General features: G+C 36.0%; 2 protein-coding genes across 3 annotated transcripts; both read right to left on the bottom strand.

Moving 5' to 3' along the window:
- Window positions 1-666: 666 nt before the first annotated feature.
- Window positions 667-5,263, bottom strand: LOC137136637 (gamma-glutamyl hydrolase). Of its 2 annotated transcripts, XM_067522222.1 has the most exons (10): window positions 5,123-5,263; window positions 4,981-5,036; window positions 4,745-4,859; window positions 4,372-4,422; window positions 4,162-4,246; window positions 3,646-3,784; window positions 3,080-3,186; window positions 2,357-2,450; window positions 2,138-2,275; window positions 667-1,157 (listed from the first exon to the last, which is right to left on the bottom strand). In XM_067522222.1, exons 2-10 carry the CDS (start codon window positions 5,027-5,029, stop codon window positions 1,039-1,041), a joined length of 897 nt encoding a protein of 298 aa, XP_067378323.1. In that variant the 5' UTR covers window positions 5,030-5,036; window positions 5,123-5,263; the 3' UTR covers window positions 667-1,038. The 2 variants fall into 2 exon arrangements, with proteins under 2 accessions (XP_067378323.1, XP_067378322.1); XM_067522221.1 differs by having other exon boundaries at window positions 4,981-5,213.
- A 933-nt stretch (window positions 5,264-6,196) lies between these two features.
- On the bottom strand, window positions 6,197-10,436 carry nmrk1 (nicotinamide riboside kinase 1). Its single transcript, XM_067522229.1, has 8 exons — window positions 10,258-10,436; window positions 9,231-9,321; window positions 9,093-9,141; window positions 8,687-8,846; window positions 7,949-8,020; window positions 7,717-7,823; window positions 7,464-7,547; window positions 6,197-7,116 (listed from the first exon to the last, which is right to left on the bottom strand). The coding sequence occupies exons 1-8, from the start codon at window positions 10,284-10,286 to the stop codon at window positions 7,106-7,108; spliced, it is 603 nt and encodes a 200-aa protein (XP_067378330.1). The 5' UTR covers window positions 10,287-10,436; the 3' UTR covers window positions 6,197-7,105.
- Between the last annotated feature and the right edge of the window lie 217 nt (window positions 10,437-10,653).

The following is a 10,653-nucleotide window of genomic DNA, read 5'->3' as shown; positions in this document are numbered from 1 at the left end:
GGTTTTCAGTCAGTCACAAGCTGGAAGTTACCATCTCAGATGTGGTTGGACTGGTGAATTGACTGAGCACACCGGATCCAGGTGATCAGCAGTGGATTGTGCAGGGTTGGTTTAAAAACAAGAATGGCAGGGATCCTTGAGGACCAGGACTAAGAACCAATGCTCTAGAAGATCCTAGTATAAACATAGACCTTAATCATGTTTTATTCTTCTCCTCTTTCTGTTTAATTTAAGCTCTATAAAAAATGAGGTGAACCATCAATTATTCAATAAGCAAAGGACAGAAGCAACTTAGCACTTAGCAACTTAGACAGGAGCAACACATAGCAAGACTCCTGGTCCCTGGAGTCGAACCACTGACCTAGTACTCTGTAACTGGTGAGTTACAGCTGCCCCTTCGGTGGAGAAGAGTAATTAAATGTTTCTCTAAAGAAAAAATGAGGCTTCACCCTTCCAGATAGAATGCTTTCGTGTTGCTTTAGAATACACATGATCACCAGTGTCACTAACGTACATCACCTTTCCTCATTCAAACAATGAGCCCATGTTAGTCCAACCAGAATTAAATTACAGATTTAATCATTTTTTACTTAAATCATCTCCTAAACTGATTTTAGTTGAAGCTTCATTAACATGAAGGTTAAATGTTCCCCATGTTGCCAGGAATAAAAATATATTTTTCTTTTATTTTGAGATAACAAATTCATTCAGGACCTACATGAACACTGACTGTACATTATTGTGAAACCCTCAAAGGCTCTGCTACATCCTCCAAAGATGTTCATCTCCATAATAAGACAAATCTAACTTTAATGATGCAAAAAAAGCAACACGTTAAAGAACAAAAGTAATACATTTAAGTTGGCAAAATCAAAAGAAATGTATCCTTGGTGTATAATAAAAATGCTCCTTGAACCAGCAATAGTTTAATCAACTTTTGTTTGGAAACAAAAAGTGTTGTGTCGCCCCATCAACTGTACATAAAGTCTTGTTTTGTGCACAGTCTGACACAGAGTCAGGGTCAGAAACTGGAGAATCTCAGAAGAAATAGATCTGCTGATACGCTGTGAAGTTTGCAGCATAGACAGGCGTGTAGTTGTAAATCAGTGACGAATCCTCCTCCTCAGGATTGTCAAACTGATGTAAACTTCTCCTCCCTAAACAGAGCAGAGGTGAGATTGACATGAATATAATGAGACATTCCAGCTGTTGGTCTGATTGTATTTATTGTATCTTGTTGAGGTTAATCTATGACTTAATTAGAATTGATCTTCGGGTATCTGGGTGTTTGATCTTATGATGGGCAATATTGTTAAAATCCTCTACTGTGGTATACGCTTATATTGTAGTATTAATATATACTCTGATGTAGTATGTAAAATTAAAGCTATTATTATCTATTTTTGAGTAAAATAATTATACATTTGTGCATTTTAATTGTTCATCCAGAGGTTTCAATAATTGACAAATCAAGTTCCTGCATTTGTGCAATAATTATATTAAAATTAACATTGACTTATGCAGTGTTGCTTTTGAATTGCAAGACTGGCAACACTCACCAGAGACACATATTTAAAAGACAAATACACAAGCTAAACCTTGATGGGAAACAAAACATCTCACCAGAATGTACATCATCAACCATGAAGCTTTTAATACTACTCTTTCCCTTCTGTGTACTGGCATGCAGTGGCTTTGGATGTGCACTCTGATAATTCTGATATGTTGCTTTAGATTAATTTGAAAATGTATCAATCAGCACCTGTCAGAATTAATTTACTATATTATGTGTTCAGTAATCTAGACGTGATGAGTGTTTTTTTATTGCAAACCAAATATATTGCAGTTTGTGATGTAGTAACTTTGTGTAACTTTAATTAAATAATAATAATGTATGTAGTTAATGTATGTTCATGTTTTAGCCAATGCAGAATACTGAATATCTGAAGAAGGCAAGGCACCACCTCACATTGATACTGATACTGTAAATGCAGTCTTTTATAATCACATCAAACAATCTGAACATGGACCAGCTAATATAAGAGACGCCTTCTGGAAAAAAAACAGCCACTGATAGTTAATGTATTTATGTTGCCTCACTATATATAAAATACATCATTTGTGTTTGCCATCTTACCTTCATTGACAAAAAATTCAGCCAGCAAAGACGAAAGCTGAACAGCGTGACGGGAGTGAGGAAAGTTCAGTTTTCTGTTCCACTGAAACCGATTCACCTCTGGGTGCCACTGCACTCCATAGAAGGGATACCTCTTACCTAGAAAAGAAACCAAATATACAGTCTATACACATTTATTGATTACGTTTTTCAGTTTAATAAAAAAAACAATCTTGCAACCTTCTATTGTTGAGACAAAGTGGACTCCGTTCTCTGCAACGTTTGTAGACAGGAGGGAGAAGAAATTGTGCAGCCTCTCATTTTCCTGGAAAGTCTGTAAGAACATTTGTTTAAATACACATTAAAGTATATTGCATTATCAAAAATGATAAAACTAGTCATAAAAATTATTAACTAGGCAATTATCCAATAAAATGAGGGTTGTTGCTCTTTATTTTATACCTGACACCTTGTTGGCTTCTGCATGGGATTAATGAAGTTTATCTTTTGTAATAATAGAAATCGCATCTTTTGTACATAAACAGATCAAAGGGGTATTAAGCCTGGGGACCAAATGCACAATTTCTCTATCTGGGTTTACTCTGTGTTTTGTGTTCCTGTGCTGGAATAGAAACAATCCTAGGTTTGCTGTGTAGTGTTTTCATTACACAAAATGTATTTAAGGAAGTTAAAGCTTCACATCAGCATCTTCACAAAGAGCGTTTACTAATGAAGTTTCCACAACCAACTCTGCTGAATGAATAAATGCAGCCACCTTCTGCTGAGACAGAGGTTTCAGTCTTGTGTAACAGAAAACCCTGTAAAACACGTTTCTCCGGGGTGAAATGGTCAGAGGAGTGTCTCTCATTTTCATTCTCAGCACAATACTAAGACAAACCCCCAGGGGAACAGAAAAGGGAAACTCTGCACAGCGATACCAGCTACCAGAAGGATTTACTCTACCTTTACTGTTACTCCAAAGCGATGAAAATTTCCAGTCAGAGGTTCACTGGTCAAAGCCTTCATAAGCTCATCTGGGAAATCCTTAAACATCCTACTGGATGTTCCCTCTGCAAGGGAAAGGAGGTGTTAAACATATATATTTAACATACAAGGTTTTATCAAACAGTGATAGAATAGCACAATGAATACACACAAGTCATTTTATGACAGTGTTACAGTCAGAGAGTGTTTGAGGCCAAAAACACCCTCTACTGACAAAAAGTGGTATGACTACTACTATACATACACTCACTGGCCACTTTGTTAGGCACACCTGTACAAAATAATGCAACCAAATACAGCAGCTTTGCCATTAGTTCTACTGTTACAAGGTTGTAATTTCACATTTTTTGTGGAGTCATAAATTATATTAAGATGTGTTTCTAACAATTTGGCACTCTATTTAAAATCAATGATGGATCCCTTATGTTTACCTAAACCTTATTTTCTAAATTCAAAGTGCAAATCAACTGTAGGTGGTATAAAAACGCATATGTTCACATTAATAAAATGCAGCAGGTTCTAACCTGTGGTAAGATTGAGGGGCATCGCTATGTTCTCAGCTGTGGTGCATTCCAGCAGATTTTCTTGAGCCACTAGCACAGTCAGTAGCTGCATGCCCATGCATGTACCCCATATCGGGAAGAAATCCCCTGCATCATTGGCCTAGAACAGATACAGAATTCAAATTTCTACCTTTTTTTTCTCTGAATGAATCCCTGGCAAAACAAAACAGTGTTTGGACAGATTGTTTTGGTTTTGGCAGAAAAGCTGTTTTCTAAGAGTAAATGCATTTATTTTACAAATTATTGGATAATTTTTTTATTATGTGATTATGTGGAAGTATCACAATATTAACAAACTACAATTTTGTCAAGTGCAAAGGTGAATTGATTTCAACAGTCACAAACTGCACCAAAGCCCCAAACTTCTAGAAATTTTGACAAAGTAATAAAAATATATAAACGAGACAGTGTAAATAGACAGGGAATGTCTTTTTAGGCAGATACTCCAGGGAAAAACAATAACAATAATGTACAAACCATCACAGCGAGTCTGTAGAAAATCTTGGCCACCTTGGCAAAGTCAGATTTCTCCAAGTCTGCAGCTCCTCCAATTAAGATCAAGCTAAACAGACATCACACAGTTAGAAAAGACTGATTATTGAGGAAACAAAAGTTAGTATTTATTAGGATTTAACATCCACTGAAACCGAACCATCCAGCACATTAATAAAGATATTGTTAGCTCACCCATTTATCTTCTGGAAGATATTTTCATATTCAGCAGTAGTGAGAGTCAGTCTGCAGGTGGTAACAAAAAACAAAGTTCACGTTCTGTATATTTTACATTAGACAGCCCATCAAAAAGTACAAAAGAGACAGTTCAGGGAAACTACGTGTTAAAATTGTTTTTTTTGTTGTTTTTGTTTTACAAAAAAAAGTATGAGTCAATATGCAAATGTTTATGCAGTTTAGATTTCTTCTACTAGTTTTGTATTGTTGTTGATGGAATTATTTTCTAATAAATGTGTGATTGTCAGCCCATATTAAGAAACTTCAGTTAAATTAATAGTTTATCTTTATTGATGTAAATAACACAATAGAACAAAAGGACTCAACCCACCTGATGGGCATGACTCTGCTGCCCCCAGACTCCAGGTATTTCACATAGGAGGAAGGTATGTAGGTCCTCCCGAATGGTTGCATGGCTTCATCTGAAACTAACTGGGTCAAAATACCTGTGGGACACAAAACACAGCTGCTGTGAATACATGGAAGAATGAGATTCAAGTCATACACTTACAAAGAAGCTGCCTTTAACTCTGTTTGCCTTTCGCTGCATTCAGTCCTCATACTTACCAATCACAGGCCTGTCATTCACAGCCTCCTGGTTGACCGTAGTTGGCATAGCTTTGCTGCAACAGAAGCAGCCGACAAAACATAAGTACACAAATGCTGAAAACCCAGTGCAGGACATAATTTCATATCAATATCCACTGACCAATCCCAACTTTAGTCCTACGTGGCTGTTGGAGAACAGAGTTTTGTAATAGAAGCTGAGCTGACTTATATATCATGTCGGAAGAGGATATAGTCAGCACAGGGAAGTTAGGAATAACCACATTTACATGTGGTGAGTCCTTCTGCACATGCCTGTTCAACAAGTTCAGCACTGAGGTAAACAAGTATTTTTCTGACAGCTCGGAGTTTTTGCAAAAATTCTGATCATTTAATGTGCGGGAACAGATTCAGCTTCACAGGACAAGGCGTAGTTTTGCAATAAAACCACATCATTTACACGAGAGTATAACGAAGACAGCTCTCTGTTCCCACGTTATACTAGTATTCAGAGTGCTGTCAAACTGGTTTCAGCCTAAAACTGAATGTAAGCGTCGTTTTTACAGGATGTGAAACGTAGGGAGCTTCTGCACAGGTTTTCTGTCTGTTCTCCTCACTACTATAATTTCTGGTACAATGATACAAAGAATACTGAGCACGTTAAGTAACTGACTAAATGCATAAAATGTTTGACCAATAATGCTGTGTAGACATGTTTTGAAATCTGCTGTATATTTTTTTATTGCATCAAGTTCGGCGTGTTGCAAGATTTTTAAAATGGCATCTCACTGATGCAACATTCTAATAAGTGCTGACACATGAAGAGATATTTTGGAGCTTTGAGATTATCTTGTCTGGTAAGGCTACTTACTTACTTACTTTAAGACTACATGACAACAAAAGGATTTAATAGAAATTAGCTTGCATAAGCCAAACTAAATATGAACTTTTAGAAACAATAAGTTGATTACATGAAATATGTTATTACTGAAATCTTTCTACATCTCCTCCTTCTGTGAAAGGTTGATGCTGTTCTTTCAAGTATATTTGGTAGTAAAATGCTGCTCCATGCTCTGGTTGTTTTTCTAAATTATTTTAATCTAAATGTATCACCACCAGTGCTTTTTCACTGAACTGGTAATAACAGTTACAGTATGCTTGTCACTGTGCAACATTTGAGTCCTTCATTTTTTCGCCCCTCCAGATAACGTTTGTTTTTTTATTTAATACACAAAACCAATGTAAACCTTTATTTAATAGCTGGGTTAACAAAAGAGAAATTCCTTTTTACAGTCTACTAAAGTACAACATTGACATGTCTTATTAGATCAGTTTACAATTACCTCGGGCCATGTTATTCTACCATAGTACTAAATAAACTAAATAATAAAAATAAACTCAAATGTGCAATAAAGACATTGGGAATTAAGATCAACAGATGAATATGGGACAAAAGGTAAAAATGTCAGCTTCTATTTCCTGACATTGGCCAATGAGAATCTCTTGGAGTGATATTTTAGGAGTGACATTTTTAAAGGCCAGCATCCAAAGGATGACTAATTACAGCAAGTAAACCCGTGCTTGTTTAGGGAGGCTAGTAAAGTTGGCCACTGGTCTATATTCACAATCAGCCACAAGAGGGGGACAGTTTGATATCAAGCTGTAGAAGTGTCTGTGTGTGTGTTACTGTTGTAAAAACACAAAAAGCTCATCAAATCACAGTATACAAACATAAGCTTTTAAATAACTAAATTACATTTTGAATATGCAAATGTGTTTAGTAATCAAACTGATCCTTAGCGATTAAGCATACACACAAGTTTAAGCTGGGGACACACCTGAAGCCTAGATAACATCAGTCCGTCACACTAAACCACAAGCTCATATAGTCCTCTTCATATATTTAGGTTTCCCAGCGTGTATCCTGACCTTGTAAATACTGGTCATTAGTGTCAAAGCCATGAGGTTCTGTCTCTGTCCAGGTTTGGGCAGACTTCATCTGCTACAGTATCAGGTAAAGTTGATTAGCATGTTTAAAGAAACAACAAAGTTTGCTCCTTTTTTGGTCCTTTCTGTCCAAACAAGGAACTTTCTCCACATCTGAGGAACCACCAGTTTACATCTTCCAAACCAATAGGAGTCTGTTTCAATCTTTCTCTGCAAATAAAATAAACAAAAAGAAATTTTATATATCTCTCTCTCTAGCAAATGACACTGTAAATACAGTATGAAGTAAGCTCACACTACAAAAGGTTAAAAATGCCAGGATGTATACCAAAAACACTGGACGTGGGGTATGGATGTTCACAATTATCCTATGTGCAAAAGAAACTAAAGTCCTATTTAATTTTTTTTTTTTGTTGCGAGAATGCTTTGCAAATAAATCTTGGAAAACATAATCTGTAGTACATCTTTGGAAAGACATATTTTTTCTTTGAAGTTTATTTGCGAGCACAACTTATTTCAAGAAACAGTGTCTTAATAATGTCCCAACTGCAGCTCACCCCTGAGCCTTTCTATTTCCTGACGAATATCGTCGTTCACAGCAGCTAGCAGTTCTTCCTTTGATTTTAGTCCATCCAGAAATACTGAAAGATCAAACAAATATGAAACATCTAGTGTTATATTAGTTTTAGAAAATATATACTTTATAGTACTATTGGTGTTATCTGCATTTTAACTCCATCACTGGTGCCATCATTACTTTAATCCAACTATCACATACTATACACGTGGCATCTTTGACCGGCCACTCACCAATTCCAGACACCATTCCCTCCATTTCCTGGCGGTTTTTTAGGTACATTGGCCACACGTGTCCGTCAAAGTAGCCAGGAGGATCAGGAGGCGAATACACTCTTGAACTGTCAATTAAAGGCAGCAGCACAGGTGAAAACATTAGTTGGGTTTCGCTTTTGTGAACCTCAGTGGAAATAAAATCCATCAAAAGGTCAAATGGAAGATTTTAATTTATGATACAAACTCACACCTTCGTCTTATTTTGCAGACATGATAAGGTATTTCCATGAAATATCTTTTTTCAAATAACACATTCAGGGGCCTAGAAAAGTGAACCATGAAACAAAAAAGAGTTAAATTATTACAACCACAAAGAGTTTTCATATCATTAATAAATTCTGAAGAGTGGTAAGTGTTTCCTATAAAGTATAATTTGAATACTTTGGATTATTTATAGTGAAGGTGGAGACAATATTGATTTCTTTTAATTTAGTTAGTTGTGTTGAGTTTGTTTCAGACTTATCCACTTATTAATGCCATCTTCAGAATTCATCATACATTTTGAAATGTTCACATTCCTCAGTTCAAGTTCAGCAGCAATACCTGGAATTATTTATTTTACAGCAAAAAAAACAAATGTAAGGGATTTTCTTAATTTTTTTACCATAGGATCAGTATCAGTCAAGTACAATATTGTAAAACATTCACCATAACCAACATGTGCAACACACTCTAAATTGTCTCTAAATACTTTGTTTACAGCACTTACCAGCATGTAGTATGTACAGCAAATAAAAGTCATCTGTACAATTTCTCTCTGTGAATTATTACATGGAAAGAACCGTTTTACACGCCAACTACATCTTCTCTACAATGATTATCAACTAAGAAAGGTAGTTTTAGATGATTAACATCATGAGTAACATCATGAGCTATATTATTTTGGATTAAAATCTCTAGAATCTACTATACTTAACTTATACTTTACCTGTGGTTAAAAATGAGGAAGCCTTCCACTATCAGCACAAACACTTCGGTGCCATCCCTTAGTGTGTTGCTCAGGCCTCGCTGCCTCAGGAACGATTTAGGGTCTCTCTGCCATGAAGCCACATCTCTCATCATTGTGTCCATTTTAAGAGCATCAAGCACTTCAACAAAATCCGGTGGATGAGTATAAATTTTGAGTTATAAAACAGAAAATACAACTATAACACAGTAAACTGATTGCAAATATTTACAGTATACTCTTTTGTGCAACTGATCGTCCAGTTACACAAAACAGTATGTAACTCACTTCCAACTGACTTCCTGAACAACTAGAACAGAAGCAGTCTGAATCTGTGTAAACCCCTGTGACTTGGATTAAATATGACATAATAAAATAGTGTCCTTACTGTCATATTGTTTAAACCCATTGTTGTCCACTGGTATGTCAGACTCATCCTGAAAAAAATGTATACACAGTGATCATTGAATTTCCAAAATTTCCAGTGTGACAATGACAGCGTAAAATAATCTAAAGAACAGTCTACCTTAAAATATGAATCCTGTGCAATGATGCAGCAGTTGGGTATCTTCTGGTGTAGACCCTTAGAAAGAGTAGATTTTCCCCCATTGGATATCCTGAGAGAAAAACAGTACAGTACATACAATATCGGATATAGTTATACATTTTAAAGCTGAATGGCATTGACATTATTACTTAATTTACTAATTTCCTTCAAAATAAAAAACTGAAATATATGACTTTGTTAATGGAAATGTACCTCCAGCCAAAGCCCCCAAACTGAAAGAGACAAAAACTGACTACACAAAGAACAGCAATCGATCTATGGTTGGCATATTTACCAACTGATAAATAAGAATGAACTGCATATTTTCCCATGTAAAACTAATCAGTATATATCGTACTCACAGTTGTTTATATAAAAAAAACAAATGTAAGGGATTTTCTTAATTTTTTTACCATAGGATCAGTATCAGTCAGGTACAATATTGTAAAACATTCACCATAACCAACCTGTGCAACACACTCTAAATTGTCTCTAAATACTTTGTTTACAGCACTTACCAGCATGTAGTATGTACAGCAAATAAAAGTCATCTGTACAATTTCTGTCTGTGACTTAGGTGAGCAAAAAAACTGTTATCAGTGTTTCCTGCCACATGGTGGTCACACTGTATTGATTTAACATTGGGTTTATTGCCCCCACTGCACGTGTTAGTCAATATTAACAAGTAAATAAGTATTTTTAGGCTAATGCTTTTTCTAATGACCTGTTGTCTGTTTCCCTGTATTTTCCACTTACATAATAATTAACCACGAACCATTTCATAATCTGACACAGACATGTCTAGTAAAATAAAGTTTACAACAAATAGTAACGTTACACAAACAGTAACGTTATTTATAATAAACTTAAAGTTACAGGGCCGTAAGTTACCGTTTGTGTCTTTATGCACTTACAATGATGTAAGTAGTACAAGGAAAAGCACAGAAAAACACATTATCCTATGTAGGGATGAAACTATGAAACAATAATTATACGTTTTACTTACCCTCCTACTCCGACAATTAATGTCTTCATTTCAGTTGGTTGTGCCGTTCACTGCAAAGCTTATTTACAGAACTGGTAATTGCTATGTATTTACCTGTTTACTTGTTGACTGGGCTGCACAGACACGTTAGTAGCTGAATCTGGACCATTGCCTACACACCCTTTGGCTTTTCCGCACTCAGAGGTTCGTGATTCGCCGATAGGGATCCGACGTCACGGATGATCTGCCCATCCGCGAGTGTTTGGCAGAGTCGTACTGGAGTGTATTAGAAGAATAGGCGGTTCTAAAGTTTTGCCCACCCTATTTAAAATAAACGAGCTAGCCATAACATTAGAACCACCTCCTATAATAAGGTACTCCAGGTCGACTGCGCTACGCACTATATATGTGTGTATA

This window comes from Channa argus, chromosome 11 (assembly GCF_033026475.1).
Source record: "Channa argus isolate prfri chromosome 11, Channa argus male v1.0, whole genome shotgun sequence".
NCBI lineage: Eukaryota > Metazoa > Chordata > Actinopteri > Anabantiformes > Channidae > Channa > Channa argus.
This window is presented reverse-complemented; position numbering and strand designations above follow the sequence as displayed.

Bases quoted from the DNA above. Each gene is read 5' to 3' on its own strand.
- LOC137136637 (XM_067522221.1), bottom strand. From the start codon at position 5,098: ATGTCCTGCACTGGGTTTTCAGCATTTGTGTACTTATGTTTTGTCGGC. The intron at 4,423-4,744 runs GTGGGTTGAGTC...TACCACCTGCAG, and splicing joins AGCAGAGTCATGCCCATCAG to ACTGACTCTCACTACTGCTG. The intron at 4,247-4,371 runs GTGAGCTAACAA...ATGTCTGTTTAG, and splicing joins ATCTTCCAGAAGATAAATGG to CTTGATCTTAATTGGAGGAG.
- nmrk1 (XM_067522229.1), bottom strand. From the start codon at position 10,286: ATGAAGACATTAATTGTCGGAGTAGGAGG. The intron at 9,322-10,257 runs GTAAGTAAAACG...TTTTTCTCTCAG, and splicing joins TTAATTGTCGGAGTAGGAGG to GATATCCAATGGGGGAAAAT. The intron at 8,847-9,092 runs GTAAGGACACTA...ATTTTGTTGAAG, and splicing joins TGGGTTTAAACAATATGACA to TGCTTGATGCTCTTAAAATG.